Genomic DNA, 15,022 nt, shown 5'->3' on the forward strand with positions numbered 1-15,022 from the left:
TCAGTCGACATTGGGGAAGGGACTCCACAAGTGCTGTGATTGGTCATTTAATAATGGGAAGCCCAGTCAACATTGGGGAGGGGGTGTTCACCACTCTGCACCACTTTCAGTGTGGATAGGCCTTGAGTTTTATAAATCAAAAATAATAATAAAAACAATAATAATTGTTTTCTGCAACAGTGGAATCCAGCATGAAAGTTCATGTAGTTCCTGGGTTTGTTTGTACAATTCCTACAGTTGACTGAGTTTACGAGACAAGCAAGGTCAGTTGTGTGCATGTCCCACCCCCACTAGATTTCTTGTACAGGTTTTCTATAAAAGGTATCAGGCAGTGTCCAGGCAAGTTTCTGACTGCCGTTACTGCACCATGAAGGCCTTGTTTGCTCTTCTAGTGTTCCTGCCATGCCTCATCTATGGAGCGTACCTGCCACAACCACGTGAGATGTTTTTACACTTATTTAATAATACCGTAATAATAATAATAATAATATTTAATGTAACTACACTATTGCCAGTTAAATTCAATATGACATTATCATCAGTGAAATTGGTTTATAACCATGCCATATTTAAGGACATTGTTAAAAAATCAATATAATTATTATTCATTGTAATAGCTACAGATGGGCAGAACATTCTCCTGAGATGCAAGTCATCACTTATCCAGAAAGTGGAATCTGCACTAGTAAATTAATGCCACTAGTTGACAATTAGTTGGTCAGCAGTGGTTTTATTTAATCATCTGCTGGCTATTTTATATATATATTATCCCCAGATCTCCCTAGAGCCATTTGCACTTTAGCATGGCATGAATTTGGCTTGTAAATAATAAAAAATAATATTTCTAAGGACTGTAACATGTGCATGTTAGTATTTAACCTAACGTTCTGCCTTTAATAAAATTATTTTAAGGTATATTTTGGGTTCCACGGGCACATGGTAAATAATGGAAAATATCAAATATTATATGATTTACTTTCCAGTGAAGTGTCAAAAACTAGACCACTCAAGTTAAAATGTTTCAATAGCTATTTCAAAAGAAGATATACATACGGCATAATCAGTATGCCTTAGCCTAGTGCATGTTTAAATGCTATATATCCCTTTTTAGTATGCAAAAAAAATTAAACACATCCACCATACAAAATGCACCTTGCACCTTAAAGACTGCCTCATTGCTTCCAAAAAAGTAGACGTTTAGGAAATATGTTGTTTTAGAAGGGCTGTTTTTGGAGCAGGCTCAGAGGTTAATCTGATTCACACTTGAGTACTTTGCATGTGTTGTGCTGCACGCAAATTTGCATTAAAACAGATAGCCCATGTAAATCAATGGGTTCGTTCACATCTAATGTCAATTTTTGCATGCTGGAAAATGGATATCCTGCAGCATTTTTTCTATCACTGTGAAATGAAAAAAGGTGCCCTGGTCACCCAATTATGAAATAGTCCCCGGTCATCAAAGAGCTAAGTTACAACAGCTTTCAGATTGTTAAGAGCTTTAATAATACTTATTAACCCATTCTATAATTAACTAATGTATATGCAAGAGAATTATATACTCTTAGGGCTGAGACACACTGCAGAGCACTTTTTCTATCTATTTTTTGTTTTTAAAACAGGCTCCCATTGACTTAAAATCGCAGTGAAATCGCTTTTTAAAAAATTGAGATGAGGGCAGTTTTGCTGCAATTTTAATGCAAGTCAGTGGGAGTGTGTTTTTAATAACTAAAACGGATCGAAAAGTACTCTGCAGTGTGTCTCAGCCCTGATTGTAAGATTTTGATGTATCACAGTATATATTTGTTTTTCATGTTTAACACCAGGAGAAATTGTTGATGGAGAAGCAGGACTGCTAGCAGCCACCAATGATGAGATCACCAATCTAGTCGAGCAGTTGTATTCATCAGATGTAAACAAAGCTGGCAGCGGTGATGTCACTCTGAATCTGCAATACCTCGCTGCCAGCACCCAGACTAGCTCCGGAACAGACTACGCATCTCAAAAGTAAGCTGATGACTGTCTGCACACAGGCTACCTCTGTTATGCTTTTTGTGAAGATTAAATGTTTGTTTTAGATCTATGCAAATATCAAAAGTTTAGAGGTTTACATAACTAAAAATGCGAAAATAACAATAATTTAAGGAAGACAGGTAAACAAACAAAAGTGATTTTAATTTTTAACTTTTATTAAAGACTTTCCAGTATGTCAAGAACCACGGACAAGATTAATAATTCTCTCTTATATTAATAAATCTCTCCGGATATTTATTTACTTGTATCTTATCTGTAAAATACCTTTTTTAACAGCTAGCAACTGAAAAAGTACTAAAAAATAAGTATAAAAAGTTACTAAATCACACCTTTGGACATCAAAGCCTTCCTAAGCGTATGGACAAGTCTTATTCATCCAGGGAAAAAAGTTGAAAACTTGGTTTACTCTTTTTGCATGCATTTTTCACATTAAAATTCACATTTGTGTGCAAATTTTTTCACGCGGTGGAAACCTGCATGTGAAAATTCACACATTAATGCAAAACAAAAAAAACACATGCACTTTTTCTGCCAAAAAGCTGAAGAGCGGAGCATTGATGGCTTGGCACTGAAAAAACAAAATTATGTCAAAAAAGACACTATGTAACATTTAGGCTGCTTTCACAGTGAGACGTTACAGCCGCAGGTTACAGCAGCCTGTAATGCAGCCCAACTCACTGCAATGAAAAGTCAATATGCTGTTCACAGTGCCCACGTTGTGTTTGAGTATAATGCTGCACGTTAAATGAAAGTGCAGCGTGCTGTGCGTTATACTTGTATTTGGCTGCGTTAGACTGTTTGCACATGCTCAGTGATGTTTTTTGTTTTTTTTTAAATGTGCTGCATTCGTTCTATCCGTATGCGTCAAAAAGTACGCATCACGTACGCATCAAGAGACGCATAACGCAGTGCAATGTAACGTCCAACTTCAAAGCTAACATGATGTGTTGCGTTAGGGGCATATGAAAGGCATATTGGATAGGTAGAAAATATCTTATTTTCAAAATACTATTAATAATACTCAAAATTAGTTTGATTTTTTTAAACCTATTTTTAAGTACTTATTTCAATTGTTCAATCAAGTGGCAAATCAAGGAGGATCAAAATTCTGGCTAGATAGCAAGATACTAAATAAAACCATAACTCAGGAATATTGTTTTGAGGCCTCTGTTTACTGAATTCTGTTTTCCTTCTAGGGTTTTTGGCTATGTGAATGAGGCTAAGCTGTTTTCTCGCCCTACTTTTTCCCGATTTATTGCTCTGCTTGACAATTATTTGAGTACTACAGGAACAGCAGAGTTAGTGCCCAGTGAAGAGATAACAGAGCAAAATGCATTCATTGATGAGGTCTTCAAGACTTCTATATTCAGCCTCCTTTCCAATTTCTTAGTTTCTCAAGGTAAATATGTTTAAATAAGGTTTCAATAAAGTTTTGCCCATCATCTTTCTATAAGTTGGATCACATGTACCTCTAAGGGCCATTTCATGTGGATGTATGTGATGCACTGTGACTACAGCTCCTGTTACGGTTAAAGGACAAATGACTTAATCAGGATATGGAAGCTACCATATTTATTTCACTATAAACAATACCAATTACCTGGCAGGCCTGCTGATCTTTCATGCATCAGTAGTGTCTGAATAACATACCGGAAACCAGTATGTGGCAAAACCAGTTAGGCTTCAGTCAAGGATCTGATCTACATGCTTCTTCAGGGCCTATGTCTAAAAAAGTATTAGAGGCAGAGGATCAGCAGGAAAGTCAGGCAATGTGCATTGTTTAAAAGGAAACCATATGGCAGCCTCCATATGCCTCTCAGGTCAGTCCTTTAAGCAAACCCTCCACACTTTACAACAGCCATGGAACCAGTCCTTACTGTTAAAGAATAACTGTCAGGCTGCAAAAGCTAATTTAAACCTCTATTCTCCTGTGTTAAACAGTTTAGAAGGAAGCCAAAAAGGCAATACTGAAGTTAAAAATCTCTCTTACTGTGATGTGTGCTGAACAGCAAGGCTCTGTATTCCCAAGCTCCTAAGGAGGCTGGCAGGACACATAACAGATACTGCAAAGCATTCTGGGGCTGCTTCTTCTCCCCGGTGCACTCCCTTGGTCCTCCCCTTCATTTCCCTATCCCGCCCTAAGGCTGCTTTCACAGTGGGAAGTTACAGGCTCATGTTACAGCAGCTTGTAACAGCAGCCTAACTCACAGCACATTTTCCATTAGAGTATACTGCGTGAGTCCGCTATTGTTCCTAGCTACATGGCTAATTAATATTCACTGCACAGTAGTGTTGTCCGGATCATGAACCATTAGGATCTTTGATCCTGATCTTTTTTGTGAGTCGAATCATCAGGAAGCAAGGTAAGAGAGGATATTACATCACAATTGACTTCATACAAGACAGACAAACATGGAACCTGCCATGAGCTGTCAGGAGCATCATTCTCTGCATATACTATATAAAAATTCTGTGAAATCCAAACGTGGACAGTGAAATGCATATGTAATGTAAGTACAGCCAATATTTAGCTACTGATATATGTGGTTTTTTTCTCTGAGACCCTATACCTAACAGCTCCTCTTTAAGTAAACACATCCATTTTGAGTATTCAGATACATTAACAAAATGTAAAAAGTAATGATGTGCAAATTACAAAGACACACAATTAATCATATTTGAGTTTACCCTAAAAAAAAAACATGTAATTAAATATAGCAGAATGTAATAAATTCAGTATACCATTTTTTATCTTTGTTATCCTGGTTTCAGCATCAGAAAGGCTTCTCATATCTATAGCAGGTATTGTTGTATATTGATGTGTAACCCTACCTTCCTAGTGATGTGTAGCCTAGGCTATAATGTCAAGCAGCCTTCTCCCCAAAGCACCTTGGGAGATCATGTGATGTTCTTGATCACTTCACAGAGGGGGAAAAAAACACGGTGATTCATATTGCCAGCAGTAAAGATGCCAACAGCACTGATACATTTAGGAGTGTAATTTAGGATGAGGTGAGATTTTACGGTGGGCAAACACTGACTAAGCATTCGCACTATCCACATAGGACTCGACCCTTCAAAGTGGAATCAACAACTCTTTATTCCATGTACAAGCGGTGATACAGCACACAAACAGCTGTTTATGTGCTATATCACCGCTTGTACATGGAATACAGAGTTGTTGATTCCACTTTTAAAGAGAATCTGTAACCTAAAAACCTCATATAACTAAACATACTAGCCTGTAGGTTTTCATCTCCTGTCCCCCTCTGTCACATCGCTGCTCCCCACCACGATCCTGCCCCAAAGAAGCTGTTTTATAAACTGTTTTTTTAAACAAAAAATATGGCTGCCAAACAGGAAGTTCATCATAATATTGCATGTACCTGTAAACTACTTTACAGTTTCCATGAAAGGTTATATTATGGAACAATAAATTCAGCCTTTAAAGTTTATTTCATAGTTTAGAAGTTTTACTTTGTAAAGAATGCTGCAATCTTTAGTAGTGAATACTGATAGCAGGTACGTGTCTGCATTCTGCAATAGTCTATAAGCTATGCTTCTCACAATTATCAGCTTTTATCAGTAGATGATACTGAGTTACTGAGAGCAGGGAATGTGTGAGCTCTGCTTTTCAGTTTTCAGCTTGTGAAAGACTCAAAGAGACTCAGAGCAGGGCTATCAGTGTAACCTCCTGTCTGTAAACAATTACAGCCACTTCCTCTTTGGGCGACAAGCCTGACAAAGGAGAGTAAATTTGATTTATTACAGCAATGGAGCAACTAAAAAAGGCTGCTGTAAGCCAGAGCACTTTAGAATAAATATAGGAACTTGTAAGATAGTAGAAAAAAGGCTGAAAATTTTGTTACAAAGTCTCTTTAAAGGTTGAGTCCTATGTGGATAGTGCGAATGCTCAGGACTTTTTCGGGAAGCTTGATGGACCTCTCACCATATTGGACTCTCAGCACCATTTAAACTGCTTCTGGGGCCGGCAAATACCCTACTACATTGCATCAAACACCAACTAAATCATTTATAAATTAACAGTGTAAAAAATAAGCAATGTTATTCATTAAGATATATACAATAACATTCTTCTTTAATTTTTGCAACAATGACCTGATTCCACAAATAATACATTACTATTAGTGATCATTTAACTACCTTGAACCAGCTTAAATCAGAATTCAGGAAAAATCCACCGACATTGCCAGCTTGGTACTAATTGATGCAGTACAAAGCTATGCGACCCTCAATTCCCTGTGGCTCCTTCGTACCCCAGATTTATAAAAATGACTGCTTTCCCTGATCAACTCCATATTGGAAATATGAATAAAACTGATTTACTAAGGTTTTGAATTGATTTTAGTTTGATTCACACTCCATTGAATCTAACATCTAATGATTAATACAGAATTGTAGAGTGGAAGGGGGCTTATAGGCAGAATGGTGGAGGATGAATTGATTGACACATTCAGTCGCTGCTGTCTGGTGGAATTAGAAATGATTACCCATTAAATACCATGATTGTCTGCCTGTATGCACAGGTTATTATACTTCTGCTGCAAGCTTCAAGACTGACCTGCATGAGATGTGGTTTGGACTGTATACCCGCACCAAAGGGCCCTTGGATTCTTCAGGCTTTGAGCATATTTTCCTTGGTAAGCAGAGATGCCATCTTAGATATGTTTCGAAACATTTTTACACTATGTATCTCCTATTGTGAATAATATGTACCGGTAGTTAAAGAGGAACTGTCGCGAAAATCTTAACATGTCTGATTTCTACTACCTACTGTAAATGACAGCAACATAGGAGAAAAGTAATTTATGGCTCATTTTCCTCTGGAAGAAATGTACTTCTTATTTGTATGTGTTTTCAATTTTAAGATTTTTGCGGCAGTTCCTCTTTAAAGTGTACCCGAAGCGATGAAGACATGATGAGATAAACATGTATGACAGTAGAAAATAACCAAGGCTGTTTTACTTTTTTATTTTGCTGCCTGAAAGAGTTACCGTAATTTCTAGGCATGGAAGTGACAGCTCCAGTCTTGTAGGTAACGTGTCCTGGTCAGGAATATAGTAAACATCACTGATAAGCAAATTACAGAAATAAAATAATTAATGTATATTGAAAAACGTTTTTTAAATCTATATTTGTTAGTCATAAGAGGTTTTTAGAAATGGTGATTTCAATTTGCACAAAGTCCACTAAATAATATGCTTTTCTGATGAACTGTGTTTTGCGTGGAGTTATAGTAAAAAACACAAAAACTGGCACACCAGAGCGGCGAACATACCAGGTATAGTATTTATTTTGTAAAATCTATTGAGGGATATGTTTATTTTGTGCCAAAGCGTTCATCTCTGGTTTCCTTTAAGTACCCCTTGAGGCATATTTATTTGGCGCACTCTACAACCATCCCCGTTTCTAGAGGCGTGCAAATAGTGCAATCGCCCAGGGAGCCAGATTGAGCGGATCGAGAGCGGGCATAGCTATACCTGCTCCCCCCCCCCCCCCCCCGCTGTGCCTATACTGGAGGCAACTACCTATCTAACCTATACTCGGGGCACCTACATATCTAACCTATACTGGGGGCCCCTACCTATCTAACTTATACTGGGGGGAACCTACCTATCTAATCTATACAGGGGGCACCTACCTATCTAACCTATACTGAGGGCAACTATACTGACTACGTATATTGGAGGCACCTACCTATCTAACCTATACTGGTGGCAACTATATGGGCTTCCCTATACTAGAGGCAAAAGGCGACAAGGCCACCAGAGAACGCTTTGGCTTGACACCATCAAAGCTGACACAGGATTGAGTTTAAGGCAACTGGCAGAAATGGTTCAATTCAAGATTGGACAGCATGGAGAGAGCTAACCCATAGAATCACCAAGAAACCAAGAATCGGATACAACTGAATGGATAACATCATCATCATACAGGAGGCACCTACCTAGCTAACCTATACTGGGGGCAACTATGCCTGGCTACTTATACTGGGGGGACCTATAGCTGGCTAACTATACTGCGGGCACCTATACCTTGCTCCACGGGGGGGGGGGGGGGGGGGGGGAGGGGGGTTGGGGCGGGGAATTTTAGTGTAACAAGTTCAAATACCTCCTGAGCCCAAAATAACAAACTTCTGTGTTACGTGTACTTTTTGGTAAGAACACAGGTCCTAAATTATGTTCAAATCATTTACTGTCTTTGAGACTTCTGAAACGCCACATTCACACACATCAGAGTTGCCAACAGTGATTATTCTCAATCCTTAGGGAAGTACGGCTTGGAAGAAGCGCAGTATAGACACTTGGCTTGAGGAGGAAAGGGGGGCAGGGTGATAGGGTAGCACATGATATAGTTATTTCTGGTGTATGGGGTAGGTGCCAGAATTATAAGGAATCAGGGCATGTAATAGGTACACCATAATAGAGAGGATGCAATGGGCATGAGCACTATTACAAATGAAAATGCATATAAAATAACCAATTACCAGTGAAATGTTCCACCTTAGTGGATTACTATTACTAACTAAACAAAATTCTACAAATAATTACAAACAATGCCTTTGTGCTCTATTAACATACACTGCCGAATGCTGCTTATTCATATGCCGCCTCTTTGTCCCTCCTTCCCTCTCCATTAGCAGGATGCACTGCTCAGCTGTGATCAGTTAAGCAACAATCGTTAAGGGTGGCATTAATAGAGCATGCGTAAAAGACTTTAAACAGTAGGGATGACCCAACTCTATGTAAATTAATTAATGACATAAAGTTGTGGGGGAAGAATGGTAAAAGGAAACTTGAAAGAAGACACATACTAGCAAAAAAAAAAAAAAAATCCCCAGCAGGGTATCGAATAGGGTGCCATGCAATCTACAACTCGATATTCAATGCCCTGCTTGGGATTTTTTTTACATAAAGCGCTTTTTTACCTTGGAGTACCCTGTGATTTGGGTCCCTGTCTGATTCGTGAGTTGGGACTGCAGAGGAGTTGTAGAAATACAATCTATTGCCATAGCCAGTGGAGGCCAAGGTAGTCACCTTGGACCATTGTGCTGAGATATGGGGATACGATAACAACAGGCTTCATTAACAACCGTATAATGTGGGTTGTCAGCAGCTGGTAAGCTTGATGTGTTTCTATCTTTGTGCCATCGTGTACTGGGGAGGGATTGCATGAAGTGAGCCAGCACTGAAATTACGATACATATACATTTATGTGGACATTTGGACCTGATTAGTATATTAGTACTTATGACAGTAGTGCTGATTTATAGTCTTACTCTGATTAACTTACCAACTGGTGCTTCCTGTAAACAGGTGAAATTCACGGCGGGAAGATCTCTGGATTCCACAACTGGGTGCGATTCTATTTACAGGAAAAAGCTGGTGATGTCAACTATTTAAGTTACAGCGCAAAAGGCCCTGTAAGTATTTACACACAATTATGGCATCTGATTCCATTGCGCTGTTTATTACCCTACCCATCATGTGCAAAACATTGGTCATGCTCACTGGACTTTCTAGCAGTTAAAATGTAGCAGAGAAAAATGGAACAGTACTTGGCACTGCTGCTTTTGATTTTATTCATTAGGCATTCAAGCATTACATAGGGGAGGGGATCAGATTGGGTGTAGGTTAGGGTTAGGCATCCAAAAGAAGATGGGGAATGATTAGGTGTAGGCAATCGACATGAGAGAAGCATTAAATGCATCAGTGAAAGGACTATATTACATTGGTGGGACAAAGCGCCAAAATTAGTGTACGCATTAGTACGCCGTCCGGTCAGTTTGGCACAGGGTGAGCTGAATGATGACTCATCCTGCTGCCACTGAATTACAGGGTGGCGTTAACTACTACTCTGAGTCGTAGCAACTCTTAGGGAGAAGCCCCGCACCCTGAATTTCATCCCAAATTACCCTTACGCGGGGTGTGGATTGTGGCATTGAAGCTATGGCTGCACCGTCACTATGCACCTCCGTGCATGCGTCCAGATGACCTGCTTTGCAAAATTAAGCCTTCATGGTAATTAACTTTACACCATAAATCATCATAAAGGGGTATGACCTGTCCTCTTCATAATTCTTTTAATGAGAATCGGAATCCCTCTTTCTCATATCTGAGCACTCATTACACTTATTTCTCTGTTTTGCAGTGGACAAATTATCCTGATGTATATGGATTTCAGTTTAAGTGGTCTACCTACCTGAAGAGCCTGGGCTCCTTGTTTGTTGGAAGCAGCCCTGAATTTGATCTTGCGGTGTTTAGTCTGTGTTACATAACTCGCCCTGACAGTGTGTAAGTATCCCCCTCATCTTCGACTCCCTACTTTTCTATGATTTATTGGTTTGAAAAGTCACTATACTGTATATCCTCGACTCTAAGTCTAGACATGTACTGTAGGTCTAATTCACTAAATTAAAGTATAGGGGTCAACTTATACACGAGTCGCGAGCAACCTGTAAAAGGTGAGATAGAAAGCGGTCCTGGAACCGATTAGGAGCATAATATGATACAATAGTTACTTTACTGTCAAAGAGGGTTCCTTTCAGCAATACGTATCTCCCCGTTGGGTTAAGTAAAGAGAAGTCACATTTAAAGGGGAGGTTACGCCTGAAAGCAATTGTAACCCCACGTACCATGTCAGGAGCACAGGAATGATAGACTAAAGGGAAGTGTCGATTGAGAAAGGCTGTGAGACTAGATTTAGAAAACCTAGTCTCCTGGAGACACACAATATCTGCATGACAAGCTTTATAATAGTGGAAGACTTTCCCTCTTTTCTGTGGGGAGTTGAAGCCCTGCACATTATGTGTAATAATTTTCAAAGGGAGACTATCCATGTTCATGTATGGTTTTGACACTATTAGTGCAGAGTAGGGGATAAAACAGCTCCAAAGAAGGCAGTGGATGCCAGCTCTTGGCCATATAATGATGAGCCGAGGGTGCAGTCCCGTGCCGTGAGTCTCGGGGAAAAGGAAGAGAGAGGGATAGCAAAGCACAGAACTGAAAGAAAAGAAGGGAGAAAAAGAGTAAAGAGGGAGGAAAGGTAAAGAAACCCAGAGCCTCTGAACCCTTCAAAAAAATGAAGGGACAGAGGAAAACCAAAATCACCTTCGGGCCTTCCAGCTCGGTGGAAAAACACACCAAGTCCAGGCCATAGAGTAGGCGTAACCAAATTCTGGCGCCTACCCGGGGAGGAGGCCCTCCCCGGCTGCATGGATTATAAACATAGTAATTATAAACATATTAAATGCAGTTTAAAGACATCACATCAACCGTGACAAAACCGAAACTTAATGTGTGGGTCACTCCCGTGCCCCCCCTCCAACCCCCACCCCGACCACACTCTAGAGTTGTCATCAACCAGGAAAACATAAAAAATAAAAGGAAAGAAAAAGGGAATAAAGCACAAAAAGTAAAAATCATAAGTATCTGAAGCAGTCAGCCAAAAGCCTTAAGCCAGTTAATGCAAAACGGTAGCAAAGAGAATAAATTTAGAATAGATTGAACAATCTCTGCTAAAGAAAACAGACCGACAAGGCCTAGCCAAGAAGGAGTGGCTGAATTGGGAAAAATGAGGCTTTTGACTGAAGATTCAACCCTTTAGAAAATAGACCATTGCATCTGTAAAATTCCCAGGCATCATATATACTAGTAAGAAAAAATAAATCTCATATCTGAAAGCAAGCCTTTTTAGAAATAGCATGTCTAACCTGCTAAATTACAACATTTTTAACTAGTGTGGAAACAAAGGAGTGAGTTGTTTCAAGAGGGCCACACGTCAAGGTTAGTGGCGTAGTGTATACGAAAAATGCCAATCTCTGTAAAGGCAGAGAGCAAAAAGCTTAAAGGGAAGGTTCAGGGATGCTGTGAAAAAAATAAAAATCCAAATCCACTTACCTGGGGCTTCCTCCAGCCCGTGGCAGGCAGGAGGTGCCCTCGTCGCGGCTCCGCAGGCTCCCGGTCTCCTCCGGTGGCGCGCCCGACCTGGCCAGGCCGGCTGCCAGGTCGGGCTCTTCTGCGCTCCAATGTGCGGCTCACTGGTGCGCGCTGACGTCATCGGACGTCCTCCGGGCTGTACTGCGCAGGCTCAGAACTACTGAGCCTGCGCAGAACAGCCCGGAGGACGTCCGATGACGTCAGCACGTACCAGTGAGCCGCACATTGGAGCGCAGAAGAGCCCGACCTGGCAGCCGGCCTGGCCAGGTCGGGCGCGCCACCGGAGGAGACCGGGAGCCTGCGGAGCCGCGACGAGGGCACCTCCTGCCTGCCACGGGCTGGAGGAAGCCCCAGGTAAGTGGATTTGGATTTTTGTTTTTTTCACAGCGTCCCTGAACCTTCCCTTTAATTTAAGGCAAAGGAAACTCAGCAACCGGCCCTATACTTTGGGCCTGTAGAGATTAACCAGAGTCAGCCTGGGTCTGAAGCTATCAAAGGTAGCGACTTTTTCTTGTCCCGATTTCTTAAATGTTGGGATCTGGCTGTTTCCCATAGCGGTTGTGATCGCATGGATCTTTGGCTCCCCTGGCTACGTACAGGGGACAAAGTTGGAAGAGAAAGTTTGAGCCGTTCCAGGTGCAAGATCAGCAAATATTTGGTATGGGTGCCCTTGGAATTCCAGCTTTTCCTTATCTCTGGCTGCCTGGTAGAGGGTCTCCTTCGTTTTGTAGAAAGTAAACTTAATAACAATGTCTCTGGGTGAGCCGTCAGGTCTCAGAGGCCCCAGCGCCCTGTGGATCCTGTCAAACTCCAGCCTCTCGATAGGGATGGTATGATCAAGTTCTTGGAACAGGGCTGTGACTGTGGAAGTAAGGTCAGTAATGCTTTCTGGGAGAGACCTCGAACTCGTAAGTTCCCTCTATGGGCATGGTTTTATAAGTCCTCCATGCGAGAGTGGGATGCTTGGAGGTTCGATTGCACGACTCCTATATCTTTCTCATGTTTGTTAATCACTATATCCACATTGTCCATCCGCCTCTCTAATTCATTCGTTCTAGCCCCCAACTCCCTAATCTCTTTGCATAGGCGGGAGGCTAACTTGCTGGAGGACTCTGCCAGCTCCTTCTGCAGAATGGCTTTAAATTTATCTAGTAAGTCTCGATCTCGAGTGTCTATATCACTGGACCCGTCTGCCGAGGTCCCCGACTTCTGTTTGCGAGCCTGAGCACCCCTCGTACCTGAGAAGCGGCTATCTCCATCGGACTCGTTCTCGCGGTCTGAGTCCTCCTGCTTGCTCGCGCTTGGCGCCATCTTGGCCTTCGGGGTGCATGCTGTAGAGGGTCTCTCGGCGCCGGAATCCTCGCCCTGTCGCTTTCCTTTGCCTCCCATCTGGGTGCTAGGGTGGTCCCGTAGAGAGGGGGCACGTAGACCAACCTCTGTAACTACGGTCAGATGCCTGGATTAGCTACGATGCAGCCGGGGAGAGCAGAACTCGCTCAGAACACGTCCAGCTTGAGCGGCTGCAGGCCACGCCCCCCCCACTTTCAAGTTTTCAACTAGTAACTGTAGAAGCTATGAAGTGAAGACCCCACACCTTTAGAATTTTCAGAATGGCTCTGTATTCTATTTATACAGTGAAATACTTATTCATTCACATTTTTATTAGTAAAATATGAAATATTACCTCTGAATATTTCACCTTTACCTCTTACCACTTGCTGGCTGAGCTTTAAGCAATTCATTAACTTTGTAACTTAGTTTACCAATCTCATTTACCCTAGGGGATATAAAGAGAAAATAAAGAGCCCAATCTAGTGTAGTAATTTTAGACCAGAAATCATGTAGGTGTCAAGTATATGAGGTTATACTCACAAATGTGGGCTACTGATAAGCAACCACTTTTATGGCAGGAGGAGAACTTAGACCCGTCCCCTCTTGGTATTAAGATGTTGCTCTCTGTAGTTGTTGGAAAGATGGGGGTAAAACCCTCCACCAATGTTTTAAATGGGTAAAACAGAGGCGTAAAACATATTAAAATACATTAAAATGGTAAAAAAAAGTCTATAAAAAAGGGAAGTATAAACTTTCCTCCCCAGCAAGAAATGTATCATCAATATTTTATTATGTACTCCAAAAAAAAGTTCAGTGCAATACAACCTTTGTTTGTTTGCTTGTTTTTGTTTTGCATTGCAAAAGTGTTTTTGTTTAACCACTACACCTCCAAGGGTTTTTCCCCTTAAAAAAACAGAACAATTTTCACCTGTCAGCGCTCCTTCTATTAATTCGCCTATAACTTTATTTCATTAACTTTACTGTTTCAGAAGATGACTCAAGGTAGTGCTGTTCTTTCTTGTTAGAGAATACAACAAACACAAATACATGTTTTTTAACATAAGTATGTTATTTGTTATTTATTTGTTGTTATGTACATTTTTCACTTTGCAAAAAAAAAAAAAAGTTAAATCATATTTTTAAAAAATTGATCAGAAAGCACTGTAATGTCTCTTCAAGGTGCACTGTCAAAATGGGTGGCCAAACACTGAGGATTCAAACGTATACCTGGGCCAATTCAACCTATGGAAATGGAAAGAGATATGTTGCATCTACATATCCTGTTGTTTAGTAATGGACAAACTATGGTAAAAATGTAAAAATAAAATGAGTTTTCTTCAGCAAACATCTGCATTGTGTGATTATACATAGCACTACACTAAACTTGTTTAAAAAAATAAAGACAACCCTGCAGCAAAACTGTACAAACTTTCCAAAACGTATTACAAAAGAATGCTAAGAATAAGTGGACCCAAACATAAAACTTTTTTTTTTAATGAAACACCATCATAAGCAGAAAAAAAATGATTGCACACCTCCTCCCCATCCAGAGGAGCAAAGTGTCGACAGGACCCACCAATGAAACTGGCATGGGGCCCCCTTCTTGAATCCAACACCGCCTACCTTCCCTGGTGGCTAATAACCCCCCCCCCCACACACACACACACACACCCCAACACCATCTTCCCACATAGCAAAGT

The 15,022-nt window shown here is 40.8% G+C and overlaps 1 protein-coding gene across 1 annotated transcript; it reads left to right on the forward strand.

The window, feature by feature from the left end:
- The first annotated feature begins 367 nt into the window (after positions 1 to 367).
- On the forward strand, positions 368 to 14,667 carry LOC137544867 (uridylate-specific endoribonuclease D-like). Its single transcript, XM_068265964.1, has 7 exons — positions 368 to 437; positions 1,824 to 2,004; positions 3,228 to 3,430; positions 6,579 to 6,692; positions 9,369 to 9,475; positions 10,204 to 10,346; positions 14,502 to 14,667. Exons 1-7 carry the CDS (start codon positions 368 to 370, stop codon positions 14,611 to 14,613), a joined length of 930 nt encoding a protein of 309 aa, XP_068122065.1. The 3' UTR covers positions 14,614 to 14,667.
- The last annotated feature ends 355 nt before the right edge of the window (positions 14,668 to 15,022 follow it).

Source organism: Hyperolius riggenbachi, chromosome 2, assembly GCF_040937935.1.
Source record: "Hyperolius riggenbachi isolate aHypRig1 chromosome 2, aHypRig1.pri, whole genome shotgun sequence".
NCBI classification, from domain to species: domain Eukaryota; kingdom Metazoa; phylum Chordata; class Amphibia; order Anura; family Hyperoliidae; genus Hyperolius; species Hyperolius riggenbachi.